The 21,611-nt window shown below is 40.6% G+C and overlaps 1 protein-coding gene across 1 annotated transcript; it reads right to left on the reverse strand.

Annotated features, from left to right (window-relative positions):
* Positions 1-19,224: 19,224 nt before the first annotated feature.
* On the reverse strand, positions 19,225-20,543 carry LOC133021106 (otoraplin-like). Its single transcript, XM_061087878.1, has 4 exons — positions 20,423-20,543; positions 20,131-20,270; positions 19,758-19,868; positions 19,225-19,665 (listed from the first exon to the last, which is right to left on the reverse strand). Exons 1-4 carry the CDS (start codon positions 20,535-20,537, stop codon positions 19,642-19,644), a joined length of 390 nt encoding a protein of 129 aa, XP_060943861.1. The 5' UTR covers positions 20,538-20,543; the 3' UTR covers positions 19,225-19,641.
* Positions 20,544-21,611: the final 1,068 nt, after the last annotated feature.

Consider the following 21,611-nt stretch of genomic DNA (forward strand, 5'->3'; position numbering starts at 1 on the left):
TTTGGCAGATGGTGATCAGGATTACGTGTAAGTGTAAGTTTTTCTCTTTTTTTTGATCTTGAACAAAACTAATTAGATCTCCTGGGCTCTCATAATTTATTCAGAAACCCTAATATGTCCAAGTATTCAGTATTGCATACATTTCATAGAAACAGTTTTCGTAAAATTAAAATCAATTCAGTGATGAGAAATGATAACTTTTCATGCTCTGCAGTCTTATTGGTAAATTATTTCACTTGTTTGGTAAAAAGTGAGATAAAGTGAACATGAAGAGAAAAAATAAGCTTTGTAAAAAAGGCATATGCAATATTTTGTACTTAAAGAATCTAAAGTTACAATTAATCACAATAATGGTGCAATTTTCACTCTTACATATTATTATCTAGAATGCGTGGTTACAAGGAAGTGCAGTGGCACAGGAATCGGTCATCATAGATGACTGGAACCATAATGAAGGGGGTTTTTCTGTAAGTGGCTCCACTTTACTAATCACTGTTTCCATGCTCCCTGCAGACCTCTTCCCACACTGCTGCCGTCCTGAAGCCCAGAGATTATTTATTTAGCTCGGGCAAGTCCGCATCCTTCCCTTCTCCATCACTTCACCATTCTTCACCGCTGGGCCCCCTGTGACTGATCCACAGTGCTGAATCACAGGCACTGTATCCTCTTCATCATCTATATGTCTGAGAGAAGCTGTGGAGAAAAGCTGCAGCATCTGCTGCTTTTAGACAGCGCTGGGCTTACCTGACAGATCAATAACAAATTATGTTGTTAGAGGATGTTGCTCTGCTTCAGGTAAGACTGTGATTTTTAGTGTCTAGGTGGAAATCACGTCACTCAGTTGTGCATTATATAATCTACAAGCAGTTGTGTAAAATATGTTTTTTCTTAGCGCTTAGGTTGAAGAATAAGACTTGAAGAATAACTGTATTTATGTAGTTATTCTAGCTTTTATACACAGCCCTTTCAATCATACATAGTAAACATAACTGGCAAGAGCTTTTTTGGAAGTGTTTTTTAAGTATTGCCCAAGGAGACCTCTGCACACGGACTGGAGGAGCCAGGAATCAAACGAACAACCTTCTGATTGTTGGACAAACCGCTCTACCTCCTGTCCATAAACGAGTAATAAAACAATAAGTTGGAATCCATTTCAACCCTAATGCAGACTACAGGCCTGTTTTTACACTGTTTTTATGCTTTAGCACTTCATAATGGTTAGAATTGCTCATAAATTAGACTTTGGAGCCATAAGGACTCTGAACTCTTTGCAACCATGACGTGCATGCACTTTAAAAACTCTCCACTGTATGGGGTATTTTCCTGTCCAAATATTGTGTTGTGTCACCACTGTCATGCTTTAGCAAAAATAATTCCACAAACCTGTGGTCATTAATACATGATTCTGATTCATCATTTATATGATACAGGAGGATTACTTTGTCTGTGAGTTTATTAACTAACAGGATAACTATCTGCACATGCATAATGTGAAACATATAAAACCAATAACTAAAACCAATGTTTTATGGTAATTTCTATATTTTATCACCTTCATCAAATGTTCCAGCTCAGTTTATTTCAATTAAGCCCAGAAAATTAGTAAAGACTTTAGGGAAATGCTTTATAAATACCTGTGGAATATCTAATACGTTTAAAATGTTTCTGATTAAAATTAATTCGATTGAGCACATGCTTGAAAAGATCCGGCAAATAATAATTCCCAAAGCAGAGGCGTCTCTGCTCATGTTCATGTAATGAGGAAATGTAACTTTATCTTACCAACTCAATTAGAGGTTTCATTTTTTTAGTGTATGAAATGTAACTCACAGATCAATATGCGCCATTTCTCCTCCATTGTCAGTTGAAGTTTGTTCCTCGTATTATGATCACTTTTTTTTTGTGCATCATAAAAAATGCCATTATTCTGTCTTTTCTGTTTGTTTTGCCCTGTGACATTTAGGTCATGACACTTTGATCTCACGGCATCTCTCAGCACAGGAACATGTACACCACAGCTATTGTGGAGGTGGTTATGGGCCGTGGGGATCTGATGGGTCTTAAGTGACACTTTCTCTTAAACCAGGGGTCGGCAACCTTTACTAACAGAAGAGCCCTTTTGGCCCCTCTTCCCCCTAAATAAAATGTGTCTGGAGCCGCACAATGTATTTGATAACACAGAACAAAATACATGTGTAGGCCTACATTGAAATAAATTAAACACAGAACTATGCTTTTTCGCTCTTCTCCAGCTTGGTACTTTTCAGCAAATGCTGTGTGCTTGCTCTGGAAATATTTTCAACATTACATCTTTTGTTGTTTGCTAATTCCTGGACACATATAATGCATACAGGTAAACCTGCATCGTTGGCAGCGAAAGCAAATTAATCTGTCCACGCAGAATTAAACTCTCTATTTCCATCACAGGCTTTTCTTTTTTGTGACTTGTGGATCTCATTGAGAACTGATCTGTCCATTATAATAGTGATAACATGTTTGTAATGTGGTTTGTTTGATACTTGTGACTTGTTGAAACGAGAAACCTTAAATTGTTGATTTATACTGTACCATCAGACAACCCTTATAGATTAGCTGTGAAGTGATGGAGCTGTTTAGAAGCATGGGTGCGTTTCAGTAGTGTTGGAGGAGGAGCGGAAAAACACAGATCTTTAATCTTTTATATTTGCCCCAAGGCTGGAGTGGATGCCTGTCGGTGTTTCCACTGATTTTCAGTGAATGCAAGAGAGATCATGTCGGCAAAGACAAGCTGATACTCAGCAGATAATAAAGCATGCACAGGCACACACACACACACACACACACACACACACACACACACACACACACACACACACACACACACACACACACACACACACACACACACACACACACACACACACACACACACACACACACACACACACACACACACACACACACACACACACACACACACACACACACCAAAACATGGAGCTCACACAACTGTGACAAAGCCTCTAAAATATCTGTCACCAAACTCTCGACCAGATTGGAAATGTTCACTGGCTCTCAGAGACGAGAGCATTGATCTGCACTTGCCAGTGTTTTCAATGTTAAATCAAATCAACCAATCAATCTACAAAAAAGCAAACTGTCTTAATGCAGAGTTTAGGATTAGAGCTCCTATTTTTTTTAGATGCTGATGCATTTTTTTTAAAAACACTGACACCCACTTACATCTGCCTTTTGTTTGCAATACAAATGGATACAATCAGCACTCTGGGGTCAGATGACTCTGCAGTACACAGGTTTGTATTGTTGCCATTTGGCACTAGTAGAAACATGACACTCAGATGCTCTCCAGGAAGAAGCTCTTCCTTATTCTCTCATACCCACTATTGTTGGTGTAAAAGAGGTCGGAGAGATTAAAGTCCTGCAAATGGAGCTGTGGGCCAGTCAAAATATAAGAGCCTCTAAAAAAAACTCACAGAGGCAGAGATAAAAAGACAAAAGCAAAAAAGGGCCTTTCTTGTCCCTCTCTGTATTTAAGCTGTCATGTCAGAGGCAGCTCCACACTCTGCTGCTCTGTGAGCGCCGCTGCTCAAGTTGTGGGACGGGATGTCTCTGAGTGAATGGAGGATAATGTGTGTGTGTGTGTGTGTGTGGGGGGGGGGGTTGTGGGTACTCTATCTGCATTGATTGCAGTGTGGATAGTGTCAGGAGCCGCACTTCTGATGGTTTCATTCGCAGCCTCGCTCGATCTCTCGATCTCTCTCTTTCTCTCTCTCTCTCTTTCTTGTTCTATAGGAAGCCGCTGTCTGCCTCTGGCTCCGCGAGATAAGATGTCGGCCTTCACAGGTAGACGGCTATCAAAACCCGCAGACAGCACATGGTCATCACGATGTCGGCGGGATGACAGGTGATGACATATCATTACTCCAGTGTCACTTTGCTTTAAATACTAGACTTCAACTGTGGTCTTCTACAGACAAGGGAGCCGCCTGTTAAATAAGTCTCGGTTGAATCATGTGTAAAAATCAATTCTTACTCCTGTGAAAAAAGGGGCAAAACAAAACTTTTGGACTGCGTGCACAGCAGTGCAAGCAGTGTAAAGTCTCAGTTCAGTAAAGTTGGCAAGACATTCACAGATTAAAACTTCCTGGATCAATAAGTCTTAAGCGAAACGTAGTTAAAGCACAAACGCTGCATAATTCCCACCATAGTAATGTGGACAACGGGCTACAGGCCACTTTTCATCAATATGAGTCGTCCTCCGTGATGGACACATAACATGGGTGTCTATGTACAGCCTCATAGTTCTGATATTCAAGAGTGACCTGCAGCCTCAGTGAGTCACTGCGGAGGAAGGGTTTAACTGCAGCCTCTCTACAAGCAGACGAGGCTGTAAAAGTCTGATGCACAGATCCATTACTTCTATCGGGCCAGCTGGAAGAGCAGATAGCAGGGAGCAGAGGGGACAGCACGAGGGGATGCTGGAACCTGATGTGACGTGAGGTGCAGCAGACAAAAAGAAAGAAAGGCCAAGTACCGTCTCGATGTGCCCCGGATCACAGAACCTGGCACAGAAGGTGATTAAATCACCTTCTTAAACTCATCCTTCAACTTTATTCATTCACCCTTTTTATGTTCCTCCGTGACCCCCATCTCCTTCTCGCTCCACTCTTCCATCTCCGAAAATTGTCAAGTCGCCGTAAGTGCTGTTTTCATCCCCCCCTTCCAGGTCTTTGAGAGTCTCAGGAGAGAGTCTTCTGCTTGATCGGAAAGACTTAATTTAAGTTACCACAACACATAGCTTTAATTTGTGAGGTCCAGCGTTACCCTGTTGTGTGATGTTTTGATTTTCTCTCAGGGGGGAGGGGGGTCGCTGGCTAACCGCGGACACCATTGGTATTCCTGCCTGTGCTCCTTTATGGCTTTGAGCTAACCTTGAATATAATAAAAAGTGTGAAGTACTGTTGTACTTCAGAGAGTCTAACATGTAGTCTATTCATGAAGTGAAGAGGTTGCAGCGAGTCGCTTTCCCACAAAGATCTGACCTCAACTTGACGAAAGCTATCCAAAATTTGAACAAGATAAAAAGGGATTATTGATTGATAATCGATTCGTTCTTTTTTTTTTAAATTAACATATTTCAATCAGGAAAGATTTTGGCCGCTTTTAGACAGGCACTGAACCTTGGATAAACCCCTGAAATTATTTGGAGAGGCTGTGTGAGAGAACCCAAATGTCTGAGTCAGTTGCTGAGGACATTCTCCAGGTTTTCTCCTGCCCACACACTGGTAATAACTCCTGAGAATGTCAAAGAAGTTATGTGAGAATACAGCAGGAGATGATCCGCATCGTACGAGTGGGCGTGATGATGACATTCGACTCACGAAAAACAGACATAAATACAAACAAAAAGACAACAACTAAGATCTGGATGAAAAAGAGGTGCCACACATGTAGGTGATGCAGATAAAAGGGTCCACTTAGAACAGGGGTCTCAAACTCAAATTACATCGGGGCCGCTGGAGGCAGTATCTGGGTGAGGCTGGGCCGCATCAGGTATTCCACAAAAAAAAAAAAAAAACTTTGCTAAAAAAATCCAAACTTCTCTAATGTCATTACTAACTGTTATTTAACTTCAATGGGTTCTTCTGAACATGAATAGAATATTGAAGAACACGAACGGTTCTTGTAAACATGGCTTCTCTTGCCTACTTCTTGCTGCCAGAGACCTGGCAGCGCTTCCTCTCACATAGCTGAGCCACATTTGGCTTGAGGGAGGAAGCAGTTGAGACCCTCAGTATGGCTTGAAGATGATCATCAGTAAGCCTGGACCTGTACCTGGACTTATTGAAGTTCAAAGTGGAGAAGAGCTTTTCACACAAATATGTGCTCCAAAAAAGGCACATGGTCCGCTTGAACATTCGGGAAAGCTCAAGGAAGCTGGGGTTCAATTCTCACAAAAATTGCCCAAGCTTGTCTTCCTTTCCACTCACCTCCCTGAACTTGGCTTTGAGGTCAGAGTTGCACTGCAGGCCAATGTGCTCCATTTGAAGCACAGGAGGGGCATCTTGCACATCAAATGAGAAGGGATCCGCAAAATTTTTGTAAAAGTCGCTCTGTGCGTCTTGAAGTCTGCAAATCTATGATCAAATTCCTCCTGTAGCCTCACATTTTTCTATACATGTTTGTGCTTACTTTGTGCCGGCGTGTTGGCTTGCCTGCGTTCTGGGACTTATTTGAGCAGATCCGGTACCTCTCGTATCGAAAAAAATATGAATATTAAAAAAAGTTTTTTAAGAAATGATTAAAATAAAATATAACAATATAATGTAATCACTAGAAAATTACAGAGCCCCTGTTGACATTGGTGGATGAAATACTAATTTGTGGCCACGCAATAACAAGATAATCTAATAAATTATATATAAAGCTTTCTTAACAATAGCATCACAATTTCATAAAATAATAACAAATGCAGACTTCTAAGATGAACCAAAATAACTAGCACATCGTCATGTACAGTCCGTGGCTCGGTGCGTAAATGTCACCACCAGAGGATGAGGGAATTGAAATCATTAAAATTCATCCACACATATCAGGTGTTAATAATAATGTAAACAGCCCAGACTGTAAAATGTAGATATTAGCTCAATGACGTGTTATAAACTGCTGCGGTTTAGAATAATCTGTCTGCGTAAAGAAGCTCCAAAACCTCACAGCGTGTGCGTAAAGGAGCCGTGGTGTCCCTTGAATTTGCCTTCAATTTAACAAATTGTGTGTCTGTGTGTATGTGTGTGTGTTCCGTTCCGCTGGACACAGAAGTCGCCTTTGCTCAGGACGCCACTTTATTAATCACTGACATAAAGACTGATACCGTCACTGCAGTATAGCCTAAATAAGTCCCACTGCATTGTAGGTGGCATGTGTGTGCTGTTTTAAGCGGCGTTTTATGTGCGTTCCGGGACCTGTGCTCGTCGTACCTGCGCTGTGATATGTACTTAGCGTTCCGGCACCTTGTGATTTACAAATGAAGCATTGGATACATCATGACCTGCGCGAAAGAGGGCGGAAAACTATGAATTTCACCCTCCTGCACCGCACATCCAAAGCCACTCTTTTCTCTCCCGGCTCTCTCTCTCACTCACTCTCACAAGTACACACACACACACGACTCCGCCCCCCATGTCACTCACTTGCATGCTGCGTTCACTGGTCAGGCACACAGTAGGAAACCAGAATATCATAACATTGTCCCACACAGCAGCTAACAGCGGAGCTGCTACAATGTTTGTGCGGGCCGCACTAACATTAAACTTTCATATTAAGGTGGGGGCCACAAAATATCGTCCCGCGGGCCGCAATTGGCCCGCGGGCCGCGAGTTTGAGACCCCTGACTTAGAAGGATGAGATTCCAGAGCTTTTGGTGCTAAGGGCTGATGCTGGTGTCGAAAAAAACAAGTGAAAACGAGATTAGAATACGATCACTGTATTTTGAACACAGGAATATACTTTGAACACCATGGAAGCAGTGAATTAGGTGCTTTTGAAGAAGGAGACGTATTACCTGATCCTATAAATCCTGGTGGTGGTGATGAAGAATGACACAGGAACATGTGGCATCTGATGAAGGGATTCTGTTTGGACGTTTTGACCGGAGATTACCCAGTATCCACAGTTGAGGTGGTGTGTTGGGGTGGAGGTGGATCACACATTGGTCTCAGGACTGAACAGACGGGATGGGGAGAGAACATTTTAAACTGATTGGTTCAAGGTGATCGTGCCAGGTTGTGATTGGATGAAAAGAGAAAAACGAGCTAGTGGAGACTGGAGACAGCAGCAGTTGTGCATGACACTAAGGAGACATGATGTGCAGAACAACTTTCACTAAGCTTCATATGTCAAATCTTAAATTTGCATTTACTTTTAAGCCACAGAAACAACCACTCGGATACTTTATATCCTTCTAAGTTGACATGGTAAACTTCTCCACAGAGTGATGCCTGTTTACAAATCCAGCTGACACAGAGAAACATCATCTAACATTCATTCGGATAATGTTCACTAGCTTGTTAGTATCTTTGCCTGGCTGCTGTTTGGTGCTGCAGTGGGTGGGAAGTGTACAGAGGGGTTAGTGTTTGCTATAAAAGCAGTTAGAGTGAACATAATCATTAAAGTTGTGGGCAAAGAAATGGAAACAGTGAGTTAAAAAGCTCCAATGGGTTCCACAGTTGGCTCCATGGGGGCAATGAGTAACCACTAAAACGTTGTTATGTAAAAAATACTGACCGCAACTCTATTAAAAAGCCTATTACCGAGCAAACTACCAGCGATAATATTATCATATACTGTTTCATAATAATGGTGCAATCGCATAAAGTTTATTTTATGATTTGTGAGCATCATTATTTTTTATCTCCACACCTTTGCTGTTCTCTTTGAAAAGCAGGGAGCAAATGTAAGAGTCGTCACAAAGTTATTTCACCTGCTGCGTTATGTTTAATTCACCACCTGGAAAGATAAACTACGCAATTGTTTTCCTTATTTTCCAGAAATACAAAGCAGCCATTTTTTTCTCTTTCGCCTACTCCTTTCATAAATCCTTGTACAGATAAACTTGCCGAGATCTCGACAAAGCTCAGCCATGGGGAGAGAGAATTAAAATTTTTTAATATTAATATATTATTTATAGTCTCTGGAAAGCCAATCCGCCATCACAGCCTGTAGCAGAGCAGTTCTCCCCACAGCTTTCCTCACAGACAGCGATGGAGGTGCAGCGAGAGAACACTGCCACCTGCTTTGTCATTCAGAGCATACTCGGAATATTAATTTAGTTTAATTGGAAAAGAAAAGCAACTGCGCGGGCAAAGATTATGCGTAATCACAACAATTATTTCACCGTGTGTTACTTATTTTGAGGTGAGTTCGCTGCGATGTCTAATGAACGCGCCACCTAGGAGAGAATAAAAGAACATACAAATTAAATTCACGGATGAATCGCGGTCATTGAGAAAGAGGGAAAAAAACACCTATTCTGATTTTGATTAATTATCAAACCCACACATTCACGTTTCAACAGAAAATGTCCCGAGCGACATTATAAAATGGGGACAGATGGACTGTTTATAAAGAGCCGGATAGAGACAGTTCAAGTTTGCAGTCCTATTTATTGGGCTTTCATGAATTGTTCAGTGACACTAGATTCAAATTTTTTTATTGTCATATTACTCAGTTGAAATAAAAGTGTAAGGGGCCTTCTCATCCGAGACATATATGTAGCAGATAGAATAACCAATAACCTTATTTCAAACGTTTGAAATGAAGATGTTCATATTGAACCGTGTTGTAAACACACACACTTTGCTTCCAAAAGGTCACTGGGTTCCTGCTTTGCTGCTAATGAAATATGTCCAAACAGTGTCAGCACCTGTCTACAATAATTTGATTCGTGTCACTGAGGAACAGTCAGATTGGCATTTCGGGAACATGTGTTTTGACCTTTTTCAGGTAGAAAAGCACAGCGCTGTGTGGGCTGTGTCTTAAGCGGAGCTCATTTGCCGGCAGCCACGACTGTGTCACATAATGTGCTTTGTCAAAAGCGCTACGGTAATCAGCTAAATGATATCAGCGGGTGCTTCAGAGTTTACAGTGAGTTCGTGGATGAGCAATTCTCATCTTTGAGGCACGACTTTGTGCCCAGCGTGGATTCAGAAATTATGTTGTTGTCAGGGCCGCAGGGGTTTAATTGCCATTACTAGTGTTTCATGCTGAGCGTCCCCCAACACGCCAGCATCAAACACCTCCAATCCTTTATGCTTCTGGTGATTTCGGTCGGTCACTGCCGAAAACAATACGTCAAAGAAATGTTTTTTCTCCCACCAAAGCCTCCTGAGCTGGACCTGTAGCTGCAGAGCGTTCACAGCACGGCCAACTTTCCCATTTCCCCTCATGCGCTCATTAAGTCATCAGTGAAGTCAGCCACCCCCAATCTGATGCCTGTGATGTTTGGATGATGCAGTGTTAAATGTGTGCCATTTTGGAGAGTGTGATGAGGCAGCATGACCTTTGAGGCACAACAGGAAATAATCACCATGTGACTGTCACAAACCGTGTTAAGCTCCGTGTCTTAGCAGGAGAGGTCACCCTTTCCATCCTGAGAATTCACAGTGATTAGAAGCAAGGTACAAACACTCTAGTATTGACACAGGAGATTGGCTGCAAAGCTAAATTGACTAGACATGTATTCGAGACTAGAGTGTATAATGTTCAGCTACAGCTCCTCAGGGTCAGAAATGTTCCTTATTTCTAATGTGGGACTACACAGAGGGGACAGGCCAAGTGACCTTGGCAGGAGAGGATGACAGTGTATGACAGTATCACGCAAACAGCATACACAGCAATCTGTGTGTGTGTGTGTGGGTGCTCTGACGTGCTTTCCATTTTAAAAGGACATTAGGGCTAATGGTAATGGTATCTCAGAGGTTTCGTAACCTCTTTCCAGCACTGCCATACAGTATGGAAGGAGCCAAAGAGCACAGTCCATTAGGAAAGCAAACAATGGATATTTTTCATAGGCCACACAGGAGGGAAAAGATTTTGGGGATAAAAAAAGGGTGATAATGAGGAAATAATTCCAGGAACCTAGAGACAGAGCCATTCAAAAGACAACTTGACACTTAAGCCTTGGCTGCTGGGAACAAAGGTTACAATGGATGCAGAGAAATGCTGTGTAAAAAGAAAAAAAATATCTTTTGTACGTGTGCATGTGCATCACGCGGGTGGATGAGCGGGTGTTTCCATGCCACTCGGCCGAGAAGCAGTGACTCTCACTGAAACATCGAGTTTAACACCTTTCATTACACTCTTTGCACAGTTGTGAGAACCTGCATCTTTTGATCCAGGCCGGGATTAGTGACAGCCACAGTCTCTTTACGGCTCAGCGACTGCACCGAGTCGACAGCAGCTCCACGATAAGCCTGCCGTTCTACCGACTGTCTGTGAAGTCAGCGCGGCTAATTACAGGCTCTGTACTGCGCTGCTTCATTTATTTAGTGTGGCTTCATTTATTTAATCGAGCGAAGGTAACTCATTTGCATGTAGTTTAATTGTTTTCACTCTGCAACTTTACAAACCATCGCCACTTTATTTGAGATATTATTAAAAGCTGTTCAGTTCATTATAACCAGTCGACTGTGCAGCGGATGATGTGCGATGCTTCATCAATCACCCTCCTCACAGAGTCGTCGACTTCCATTTTAAAAACAGGCAATGAGCAGGGTGTGTAAATAAACTCTGCACTGGCCGCTCCAGGAGGGTCAATAAAACTACAAGCTGAAATGCGTTTAGAGAACCTCAATGAGGATGTCATTGTTCATTCTGCCCCTGCGATTTGCGAGGATATCCCAGCCAATCAATACAAGGACCATTAGGCTTAACAAACCTGGTTGGTCTATAAACAGCCCCTGCGTCGGCTCTGCAAAGCCACAGCATGTACTCTGGAACAACCTGCTCACCTGGGATGGCTCAGAGGCAGGTGGCTTGTACAAAGCAGGACGTGGCTTAATTCTGACGTACTCTATTCTCATTTCTCATTTAACCCCTTTGTCATTTAACAAGAGCATTTCGCAAGTGTCGCACACAAAAATCCACACGGTGACGTAGATCCGGCTGCACGCAGTAACACCTCTAACGTATGCATGTGCATGCGCCGTTCATACTGCACTGTTTGCTATGATAGGAAATAGAGCAAATGGAATAATACATGACTATTTCTCCATAATAGGAAGTATTATTACAGCATGTTTTTCTTCCTTATCACTGTCAGTCATGTTAGTCTCCAGGAACAAGCCTCCAGTGGCTGCGGGACTGAGATATGAAACCCAAAGGAAAACATGACAAAACCTAAAAGACAAACCCCGGCCTTATGCAGCGCGCTGAAACAGTGCATCTTGATTAGAATATGAGCCGCTACGCTTTAAACACCATACTATCAATTATAATCCAATCATCACGAGTTGGACAGTAAATTAATTGTTCATGGCTACACGATTACTCTCTCAAGGCTTTATTTTATAGGTGTGCTTTCTCCTAGATCTAATAGCGACTAATTCAATCATTTGATAATGTTTAATTTATCTTGGATTTACCTTTTTCTTATCTGTAATTTTGTATTTATTTCTGCATTTGTCATCTAATGCTGTGTGATCTTAAAATAGCTTAGGTTTTTTTTAATTGTTTCTTACTGTTTCCTATTGTTGCCTTCAATTTTTCATTTTCAACATCTAAAGCACCGTATAACTGTGTTTTGAAAGTTTCTATATAGATTAAGTGTATTATTATTGTTGTTGTTGTTGTGCTGTTGTTGTTTTCTTCCCACTTGTTATGCCTATTCACTCTAACTATTACTGTGTCACTGCTACCACTAAATAACCAAGCATAAGGTAGAAATTTGATTATTATTATCTGCAGTAGAGCACAACAGGACTAATCTTCCTACAGGAAAGTCCATGGGAGAACATTTAGCTGTGCGTTCGTGCACAAACAGTGAACAGGAACAGACCGAGAAATCCTTGTAACACACATTTTTGTTTCAGCACTTAATTGCCTTACTTAGCCTCACTGCTTTTGTAATGGGTAATTGGTTGTCATGACAAACACGGGATCTATTCATAGCTCAGAGGCTTGTGCAAAAAAAAAGAAAAACCCTCTGCAAAGACATTTGAAGACAGGACGTAGACGATCTCTGATGGAAGCCTTCCTCCCGTCACGACTCCCAAAACTTGAGCAAGACATGAAATGATCGCCTTTTTATTTCTCCACTCCTCAAAGCAATCTGTCAGCATGATGCAGGGAGACTCCTCTGGAAAAATGGGCCTCAACAGTATACTCTTATAATAAGACACTGATGTATTCTGTCTCTGTTGAAGTTAAATCCTTTGTTTTTTTTTATCTGAAGAAAAAAGTGAATCATTTCCATTAGTGCCACACTGATACAATGCAAACGCACTGAAAAGCTGTCTTCTACATGGAGTCAAGTGTTTTTCTTTCTTCTGTCGTGACACATAAACATCAAACGCAGCCAACAGCCTTTGCAAAGACCTCCAGCTATGTGTTACCTAAACACATGTATTATTTATGTTACAGGGAAGTTATAGACAAGACTGTGAGCAGTATGTGACCTTCAAATCAATCAAGCAATCATACGACTCAAGGAATAAATAGAGGAGGCTCTTTTGTGCTTTCAGTGTGTTTAACAAGGTAAGTAGCTATGATATAAAAGAACATTTCAAAGCTTTGTGAGGCCCAGACGTGATGGTTGGATGTGTGTTCATTTTGTGTATCTGAAGAGATGTTTATCCCACAGCTCAGAGAAAATACAATAAAATCATGATTTCAAAATGATAAAATGACTAATAAACGTGTGGAATAAAAAAGGATTTAAGAAACTAATGTTAAATTAAATCAGAAAAACTATAAAAAGAATAAAAATAATGAAAAGATTAAGGAGACAGATAAGGGGATCTATGGCTTTTCACTCCTCTGCAAATCTGGCATTTACACATCCATTAATTTCCTATAAGCACTTATCATCGCAGGAGGCTGGAGACGATCCCAGCTGACAGAATACAATAGGTGGGGTGACACCCACACATGAAGACATATAACACTCATTTACACCCATGACCAACATACAGTGGAGTCGCTAATTAACCTGAGCTGCATTGTTTTGTGAGAGAAAACCCTTGTACACACAAAGAGAGAGTCCAGATCTGATCGACACGTCCTCGCCTCCTCTGAGTAAACAGTGATTTTACTGCATCACTGCAAACACACAGCATTACCATGTATGTGGAGGCATGTTTGTGGCCGTCTGTCACATAAAAGCATTGCAGATAAGCACCCTGACATATTTGCCTCACTGCTTGGTGTCAGACAACTGGCTCTGATAAAAGGACATGTGACAAATAGGGAAATAATTGGTCATTATGATCTAGTTACAAGAATTGAAATTATTGATCTCCCATGTTCAAAATTGAAGGATTTAAGGATGGTGATCTGTAAAATATATGTTTGTGAAAAAGAAGTGGAAGAGGTGTGAATGACACATATTTTATTTGGAGGGCTGCACACCAGCTGGAACCTTAATAATTTGCCGTATTTTTTCATTGACACATTAATTCAGTGTTCATCAATATTAATGATTCATCTGTAACAAGTGTGTCAAGCCAGAAAAGGGTATCTTGATTTCCATTTGCTAAATATTGCAAGCATTTCCCGTCTTTGTCTTTATAACCTTTGACCTGTGAGAATGTCATTAGTCAAATAGAGATTGTCGGCTACTTTACATAAAGTGCTCTTGAATCATGTTGAAGGTCTTCTCATACACTGGCGTGCGCAAACACACACACTCACACACACACACAAACACAAACACACACACACACACACAGTGACCTTATCCTGAATCTTTTAGCTAACCATGATGGGAAAACTATAGGGCGAGTTGGAAGGAAGCTGGTGTCTTTGGATGGTTAAGACAAGAAGAGGGTTGTTTTGCATGAAGGGGTTTATATAATAGTCACTCCTGTTATGATCCTCTTTACTCACACAGACACACACTTACAATACTCTACTATTTAGGAGATTTGAGGGACAAGACTCATTGGAAGTGTGTACACTCAATGAGCACTTTATTAGGAACACCTCTCAGCTAGATTATTCGTGCAGGTCAGGAGCATCCCATCTTTCCCATCGAATGGGGGAAATGTGGTCTCAGTGACTTTGATAAAAGCATTACTGATCGTGTCAGACAAATCGCTTTGAAACTGCTCATCTCCTTGGATTTATTTGCCAAGACTAGACACAGTTCTGCAGTAAAATCCTGGTTATTAATGAGAGTGATCACAGGAGACGGGTCAGACTGGTTGGAAGATGGATTCCGCTTCCTCCCACTAGCCAGAGATTTAGCCAAAATATCCTGTATTAAAAAAAAACTAATTAAAACCAAAAATACCAGGAAAATTTGCACGACACATCAGTGTGATGAGAAATGCTGAAGGATCTATTCTTCAGCCAGCCATCAGGTGGTGATCATGAGATGCACAACATATTGAACCCTGAGCTGGATTGGTAACAACAGAGGAAAGATCATGTTAATATTCACTCTAGTCAGTCATTGACAGACTTCTAAGGCTGCATTGGGCACAGACTCACCAACATAGGACATTTGAAGGCTGGAATAATGAACTCCAACCTGATGAAGCTGGATCTCTACTGAGGCTGCAGATGGTATTGTGTCAACAGTCAGGGCTGTCATGGTGTGGGGAATGTTTCTTTGCATTGATCACTTTGGTTCCATTAATAACAATCAGCCATGAGTGCTTGTTTGATTGCTACGGCATCTTTGTTCATCCCTTCACGGCCACAGTTCACCATCATCTAAAGGCTACTTCCAGAAACATGTCACAAAGCAGTCGAGTCCCCTGAACGTCTTAATCCAGTACACCTTTGAGATGTTGTAAAACTGGAGATTTGCAGCAAGAAAGTGTAGCTGCAGAAATTACTAAATGTCACAGGTCCGCATGGACCAGAATCTCATAGCAACGCTTCTGACATATTGGGGAATCCATGCCACAAAGAGCTCAGGCCGCTTTCTATGCAAAGGTAAACCTAACCAGTAGTAGTGCTCGGCTGAGTCTATGTACTTTGATTAACTGAAAATGTAAGTATACAGTGAAAGAGATGGCCCAACTGTGAAGAGGACCTAATTTCACCTCATCTCATTTATCAACTGTCCCCTTTCACCTCAAGATACAATGTTATATGCAGAAAATACAGGGTTTTATCCTCAGATGTTTTTTTTCCTCCACCAGGATTAAGCAGTAATCGCCCCAGTAGGAGATACAATGGAGTGCTGAGCTGTTTGGAGGGTTGAACACACACAAAATTAAATCAATGGTTTCTTTGTGTGGTTATGTGACAGAGAAAATGGATGGAATCTCACTATCTTGTGCATTTGCTTGAGTCAGAGACATGAAACAGACACACAGACAGATTACTGACAGTAATGTGGATAAATACCAAAAGACAAAGAACATTTTGGAAGTTAGATTTTCTTCTTCATCGATCTCTTATATTGTTACTTTATTCTCATTGTGTGGCAGCAACACATATGGTGTCAGGCCAATTGGTAGTTATACATTCCTGAAACGAAACTAGACTTTAATACTAAATGAATTGGACATTAATCAGACGAGAAGGACACAGCTGATCCCTTAGGCTCTAGCAGTGACTGATTCATCCTGACTGACTGATTGATTTAAATCAAACAGGCCAAACCTGCCTTTTCTGACTGAGAAAATCTGAGACGACAAACCCTTTCGTTCAAGCACCTTTAAGACAATACCGATTAGGTCAGTCACTACTGACACACACACACACACACACACACATAAACACAAACACACACAATCCTAAATGCCTATAGCCTATAGCCATCATTCTAAAGCAGGGGTATTTAATACAAATTCAGAGGTCAAGATAACATTTCTTCAAGCCATTTCTTCTTGATTTCAAACTTGTGTTATGATCCAATGCAATATATATTGAAGTTTTAGATGTAGTCCCATTTGTGTGCATTCAGCTACTCAAATCACTTAAAGTGTAATGCAACAATATTCAGAAAAAATGTATGTATTGTAAGTTTTCAAATTGAATTTAAATAAGCATTCTCATAAAAAATGTAATGCTTACTTCAAATGTCAAGTAAAAAAGAGCCATGTTTTTTTAGAGGTGTTTTTCTTCTTTTTTTTGTACAATTTTTCTTTATCCGTTGTTATCCGTGATAGGTCCATTGCGGAATAAGACAGCGTCAGAACCCAGACCACGACCTATCTATTAGTAACCTCTGTTCGTGACAGATTACCATTCTCTGTGTAATTGTTCACATTGAACATCATTTTTCCCCTAAAAGAACAATCCCACTGAGTCATCCCATGTCAAGGACGTTGAATACGATGCTCTCCGGATGTTCATCTAACTAACAACAGTCTACAGTTGTCAGTTCTGCTAAGGTTGCAGTCCTTTTCTTCACAATAGAAATTATCTGTTGCTGATTTCATATTCTTTTTTCCTTTTTTATAATTGCTTCAGAGTTGTTGGCTGTTCTGATTAAAAGCTGCTAGACTACTTTTCTTCCACAGTATCACACAAACATGCCAGATGGGAGTTTCTGCGATGTCCCCTGGAGGCAAAAAAAAGAAAGAGACTCTGTCTCTCTGGTCTAAAATGTCACGCTCAGATGCTAACCAGACCTGAAGCTGTTGATTTCCCAGCTGCACGGGGTTCTGTGTTGCCGGGTGTTGAGGTGTGGGTGTGACACCAGATGGAAAAAAAACGTATTTACTGTAGCCTGCACTTGGCAGCTGCTCCTTTAAGCAACAGGAAACACACACACAAACAGGCACGATGCACATCAATCTCATCTGTCACAGTATCCCAGCCTGTCCCCATGGTAACACCCTAAAGCTACAGCTGTCTGATGAAAGATTGACTTTAGACTTCTTAGATTTTTTCGTTTTGTTAATACACATATAACTGTATCTGGTAATCAGATGGAAAGGTGCCGAGCTTTTCACCTCTCTGAGACAACTGTTAGTGGATTCTGTTCATCTGTACATGCTGTTTAATGATGGAAAATTCATTTATCCAATCTGAGCTCACACAGAGATTTTTCAAAATTTGTTTCCAAAAATACCTCAGGAAACATAATAATATGATGATGATAATCTTCTAATCTTCTCCTCTCCTCTTTCAGACATGCCCCAGGTGTCTTTTTCCTGAGCGACAGTTTGCGGGAGATGTCCACGTCTGAAACAGGTTTGTATTGATCTGAGGGGAGACGGGGGACGGGGGATTGATCGTAATTTGTGACAGCCCTGTTTCCTAAACTCGTAAGCCTCCCTTTCTCAGAATGCCTGCAGGTCAGAGAGAAACACTCTAACGAAAATAACATGATTGTAGAGGCCTCACAAATCAATTCATGCAGCGGTCATGTAAGAGACCTCCTGAAATGTCAGCTAAATGCAACGGGAGATCCAAATCTCAGAGAAGTCCTTTATCAAAATGAAAAATCTTTGGGTTGGATAATCCACCATTACAAACGGTGAACATTTGATTGAGATGTTGTATTCACCACTGGGTGGGTGCTACGATGCATAAAGAAGAGAATCTACTGATGATTCACAACCAATCAAAAAAAGGGATTAAAAATCATTCTGTGGAAAGAGTCTTAACTATGACAAATACGACATATTTAATCATAGCAATGCTTTGGAAGCTGCGTGTGTGGGGGTGGACATACGGACAAACTCTCCAGGAGGAGGAAATAATCTCAAATCATATTAGACTTGGACAAAAGTGCTGAACTTATTGCTAGCATATGTAATGAAACTTAATTGAAAATAACTTAAACATGAAGTTGCTTCCTTCTACTCAAAACCAAGGCTTCAAAGGTCAAATTACATTGATGAGTGACTTCTGTGAGCTTTTAAGACCTCCCTGAATACTTTGATATATTTCAAAGCAACATGAAACAGCTTATAGAGCTTTCAACAAAACTGCAGGTGTATTGATCGAAGAGAAGGGGAAAAAAGTGACTTTCAATTTGTTGCTGTCTCATAAAGAAAATGGGAAAAGAATAATCACAGAATAAAACCCTTTATAACCAATTTGTTTCGTGGACTGTTGTCATTTTAGTTTGATGAATATTTAGGAAATAGTCGCCATTTATGATACTGTTTGCGATTGATTATGCAGTCACCAGAGCTCCTGGGTTATATTTATCAGTCTTGGTTTAATCATGTTGTTGTTGAACATTATATCACCACAGCAAGGCAGCATCTTATCTGCATTTAGGCCCCATTTCATATTTATCACAGTTAGCTCGAAATAGTTGGTTGGTTATGGAATGTGTGTGTTATAAAAGAGCTATCGGCACATTAATTGGCTACAAAATACATAATGAAAAAAAGATGTGTTTAATAGGTGAAGTGACTAAATGTGGTATTAAATAGGCAAATATATTGTGCAATTATTTTGAATGATACGTTTGTTTTCAAAATGAGGAGAATCTGAACTTTTTTCCATTCCTTTATAGAATACATCATAATTCACTGTTTGATTCAGATGGCTTTTCGCATTACAAAAAAATGTCTGTAACAGCATCATGAAACCTTGAAACTACAGTAAAAAAGCTACATCGGCATAACAAATTGAATTTGATAATATTAACAACAGGAGAGGTTATTCGCAGCAGCTACTTTGCCTTTATAACAATTTAAAAGAGCTCCTAGTCGTCAAAAGTAAAATAAGCTAAACAAAACAGATTCTTATCTTTTCAAATAATTAACATTATCGACACGGATAAAAAGGAGGTTTATTTAGAAAGGTCTCCTGAAAAGACAAAGCAAGGAGAGACAGAGGAGCTCACTGAACAGCAGGGGTCAGGCTGTGGACAATGAGGTGTGGAAAGTGTCCATGTTTTCACTCCAGATGGAGACAGACAACACCACAGAATGTAATGGCACACTGACGAGAAGGGCTCTCTTTCTTTCGGTGTGTGCAGTCTACGCTTCAATCTGTTAAGTCCTAAACACAGTAAAAATCCATGCCCTGAAAGAAGAAGAAGTTAAATTAGATATTACTTCAGAAAACAATAATGTGGATCTCAAATATATTCCTATAAATAAGGCAGGAACACGCACGGTTGTGGGGATCTTAACTGTGACCTCTGTAAACTTGTGTGTCTCCTTCACCACGGTTGCAGGGAAGTATCCGATGATGCCCATCTGGTCCACGTACCGCTCACCGTAAACCTGCCAGTGAAAACAACACGGCCTCTCTAACAAATTAACATCACATTATATATGCTGTGTGCATTTAAGCTTCCTTCTTGAAACATTAATTAAATGTTTGCTCAGATTCAATTAAATATTTAACCAAATTCATTGTTGCTCTTGTCACATAGTCTTGAAAGGTCACACCCGTCTGTCCTAGCTGTTGCAAATCCTCGGTGTCTTAGAGTAACTGATTGGAGGTTTGCACTGCTACACTGCTACATAACAAATACGCACGTACACTTCCAGACCAGAAGACTCCGGCGCCCTCTTCTGGCACGAGTTTAGAATACACGTACACCATCTGACCCTTCTTGATGTTGATGAATCTGCAGTCAGGAGCTATGAAGTCATCCAGGGCTGTGGCCATGGAGAGAACATCTGGTAAAGGACAAGAAATAAAACAGAGTAAGTGGAAACGCATAGTTCAAAGTACAAAGTTAGAAGGATCATGCATATTGTTTCATGGTTTTAACACATAACAGAATGCAGGACAAATTGTACATGTGATGTCATTTCATCTTCTGACTTACATGAGCATTCTGCTTCTCCACAAATCTTGTTGTCTGCTAATTTATCCATAATGACGGCCCTCACAGTCTGGTGCAATAGTCCCACACAGAGCAGAATCAGCAATGGATAACTCATGCTGACCAAAACAGCACAACCAAGGGAGTGTTTTGTATGTGTGTGCAGATGTGAATGTGGATGGTTGCAGGAACTTAAGGCTATAAAAGTCTCCAAACACTTCTCCCAGCCAGGGGTGGATGGGCTGAGCCCCTGCATCAGAGGTCGCCTGGCCAATCGGTGTTGAGTCTCAGAAACGCCACACTCTTTCTGGAACTACTTATTTCCCCACTGGGGAGTTGGCAGAATTTTTTTTCCTTGTGTTTTTAAACTTCTCAAACCTCAGTCTCTCTGCAGGAACACGCAGTCACGAACGATGTGATCAGTGTAAGCTCCGTAAGCTGCAGTAGATTCATGTGTAGAAATACAACAAGGTGTTCTATCAGCAGTCTTTTTATTATGGTGCCAGATTTTTAATATGTTTTATGTAACTAAGATGTAAAAAGCTTTGGTCTGTGCATGAAGTATAATTCATATGCAGTTGTATATTGAAAAATGTCCCCTCAGGCAGGGTATTGCTTAAATTCATTGTCTTTTGTCTACAGATGGAAAGTTTATGGGTGTTACTGAGCACAGTAACTTTAAAGTGATGGTGAAATGTCGTTTATGTTTTAGAAGTGACTGAGTTACACTTGAAAGCAAAAGTGTTTTTATCAGTTAATGAATGAAGATTTTTAAATGTCTTGTAACTGATACTTATTATATCAACATTAGAGAGAGAGAGAGAGAGAGAGAGAGAGAGAGAGAGAGAGAGAGAGAGAGAGAGAGAGAGAGAGAGAGAGAGGGTTTGGAGTTAGTCCCTCTCCCGATGACATAATCTGTTGTATAAAGAACAAAGTATCTTTATTTAACTCGTCGTGCAGAGATCATTTAAAATGGTACTTATATTGAACTCCTAATCCTCAAGTCCCTGGGATGAAACATATCACACTATTTTATTATGGAAAAACTGTTTGCAAAAAAAAAGTTATAATTCAAAGTTAAAAAAATAAATAAGCTTGGGCTTGAATTCAGATGATGTAAAAATGCTAAACAGCAGCAAGAGCAAATCTAATGTAGCTTAATGAAGTTTGCTGGTGACAGCTGGTTAAGATC

This window comes from Limanda limanda, chromosome 15 (genome assembly GCF_963576545.1).
Source record: "Limanda limanda chromosome 15, fLimLim1.1, whole genome shotgun sequence".
Classification (NCBI taxonomy): Eukaryota; Metazoa; Chordata; class Actinopteri; order Pleuronectiformes; family Pleuronectidae; genus Limanda; species Limanda limanda.